The sequence below is a fragment of the Pseudomyrmex gracilis genome, unplaced genomic scaffold (genome assembly GCF_002006095.1).
Source record: "Pseudomyrmex gracilis isolate BER0280 unplaced genomic scaffold, ASM200609v1 scaffold_193, whole genome shotgun sequence".
Classification (NCBI taxonomy): domain Eukaryota; kingdom Metazoa; phylum Arthropoda; class Insecta; order Hymenoptera; family Formicidae; genus Pseudomyrmex; species Pseudomyrmex gracilis.
The window spans coordinates 281,882-284,308 of NW_018020777.1; the positions used below are offsets into that span (position 1 = coordinate 281,882).

General features: G+C 41.2%; 1 protein-coding gene across 1 annotated transcript; it reads right to left on the reverse strand.

Moving 5' to 3' along the window:
- Window positions 1-1,295: 1,295 nt before the first annotated feature.
- LOC109858229 lies at window positions 1,296-2,184 on the reverse strand. Its single transcript, XM_020435292.1, has 3 exons — window positions 2,056-2,184; window positions 1,727-1,910; window positions 1,296-1,498 (listed from the first exon to the last, which is right to left on the reverse strand). The coding sequence occupies exons 1-3, from the start codon at window positions 2,182-2,184 to the stop codon at window positions 1,296-1,298; spliced, it is 516 nt and encodes a 171-aa protein (XP_020290881.1).
- Between the last annotated feature and the right edge of the window lie 243 nt (window positions 2,185-2,427).

Genomic DNA, 2,427 nt, shown 5'->3' on the forward strand with positions numbered 1-2,427 from the left:
TATTGAATATTGGCTAAAATAGATTGTATTACTAAGGGTTAAAAAAAAAAGATTTTGAAGCTTTGTGAGACAAGAAACCTTTGAACTAAGATTAATACAATTTTAATGAAGCGCCGTAGAGATACATACGTCTATCCTTGTCTCTCTTATATCATCTATTCTTGTATTGATCCGACTCAGTTCCGAGAGATGGCGCCACTTACCACGACTTATGTGTCGACCAACCCTGGCTAGTACGGTGCCGACCTGAAGCTCAATGTTACGGTGCAGACAATATAGTAGCCTGTCTCTCCAGTTGCTTTGTACGCATGCGGTGAACATTCAAGCACGCATGCGCATTTCTCTTTCTCGCGTTCTTTCTCTCACTTTCTAATGCTTTGTCTCGCTCGCACTCACTTGGTAGATGCGCCTGCGCATAATGACGCTCGACTATCTATGCCCATATTTGGACTTCGTGCGTCTCCCTTTCTCGTACCTCTCATTGCGAAGATACGCGACTAGCCACGGCTGGTATCGACAGTATAGCAGCTGAGTGACAGCTGAATCAAAGGTTACTTGTCGGTTCAGCATTCTTTTAAGGCTCATCTACATAAGACGCAGACACAAATTGCAAGTAGCAGATCTCGCAGAATTAACTAATCACGTTGGTCAATTGACTGATGACTAACGTGTTTGGTCAATTCTGCGAGAACTAATTCCTGCTACCTGTGATCCACAAATATGTAATACTTCTATATTGCTAGTATAGGCTGCTTTCCTTTTAGGAGTCACAGTCGACACAAGTCGACACAAAAGTCATTCTGTCTTCGTTCAGTATTCAGTGAGAAACAAAGACAGAATGACTCTTGTGTCGACTTGTGTCGACTGTGTCTCCTAAAAAGAAAGCAGTCATAATGATCAGCCCAGTGGTCTCGCGGCCTGAGTGCAATGGCTACTAGCGGGAAGTCCCGAGTTCGAATCTACATTGTTGGATTTTTTTGAGCCGATCTCTTTCAAGTCGATTTATCGATTAAACAAGCGAACTGAATCGGACCTCAAATCAGCTTAAAATTGGATTGGGAGATGTGAAAGAGGAATGTAAAAAAATATTGTAACTCTGAGGGGAATCAATAAAAATGCCTTTATTTTTTTGCTAATAGAGTGCCGACTCCAAGCCCAAACATTACGATGCAGAGACGTATAATAGCCTCTCTCTCGCGCACAGTTAAGCTGCTTTGTGCGCATGCAATTAACACATCACTCAATGAGTCCCGAGTGTAACTAATAAAACAACAACTTTTAGGCAAAATTCGACCTTATTCATCAACATAGTTTCCTTCTAGGGTGATACACTGATTCCAACGCTTTTCTAACAATTCGATGCCTTTTTTGTAGAACGATTTGTCTTTGGTCTCAAAATACGCCTTAGTTTCCGCAATAACCTCCTCATTTGATCCAAATTTCTTTCCCTGGAGTATTCTTTTGTCTGCAAACAACCAATAGTCGCTGGGGGCCAGATCTGGAGAATACGGTGGGTGCGGAAGTAATTCAAAGTGCAATTCATGTACTTTTGTCATCGTTGCGATCGACTTGTGACACAGTGCATTGTCTTGGTGAAAGAGCACTTTTTTCTTCTTTATTTGTGGCCGTTTTTTCGCAATTTCTTCTTTCAAACGCATCAATAACGCTATATAATATTCGCTATTGATGGTATTTTCTTTCTCAAGGTAATCGATGAACAAAATACCTTGCGCATCCCAAAATACGGAAGCTAAAACCTTGCCAGCTGATGTTTGCGTCTTTGGTTGCTTTGGATGTCTTTCACTTGCTGCTGTCCACTCAGCTGACTGCCGATTTGACTCCAGAGTAAAGTGGTGGATCCATATTTCATCCATTGTCACATATCGACGCAAAAACTCCTGTTTATTGCGCTGAAACAGTTGCAAACAATGCTCTGAATTGTCGACGCGTTGTTGTTTTTGATTGACTGAGCAAACGCGGCACCCATTTTGAACACTTTCTTATTGACAAATGTTCATACAAAATGGTGAATACACTGCCTTCTGATATTTTCACCTCCTCTGCTATCTCACGCAACTTCAATTTACGATCGGCCAAAACGATTTTATGGACTTTTTGCCGAATTTGGGCAACCAGAGCGTTCAGCATCATTTGTGTCTGTACGACCGCGTTTAAAGTCAGCATACCACCTCTTAGCCGTTATTTCCGACGGAGCAGTGTCCGAATAACACTTAGCCATTGCTTTGCTTGAACAGTATTTTTTCCCTTCAGGAAGTAATGCTTTATCAACACGAAATTCAGATTTTTCCATTGTTTTGAAAATTGCAAAAGTAGCGTCACTTAAACTACTGTAACTTGTAAACTAATGGTCCGATTGAGCTCAAATTTTGACACGTGACGTTTGAAGGTTGCTACTTTCTAAAAATC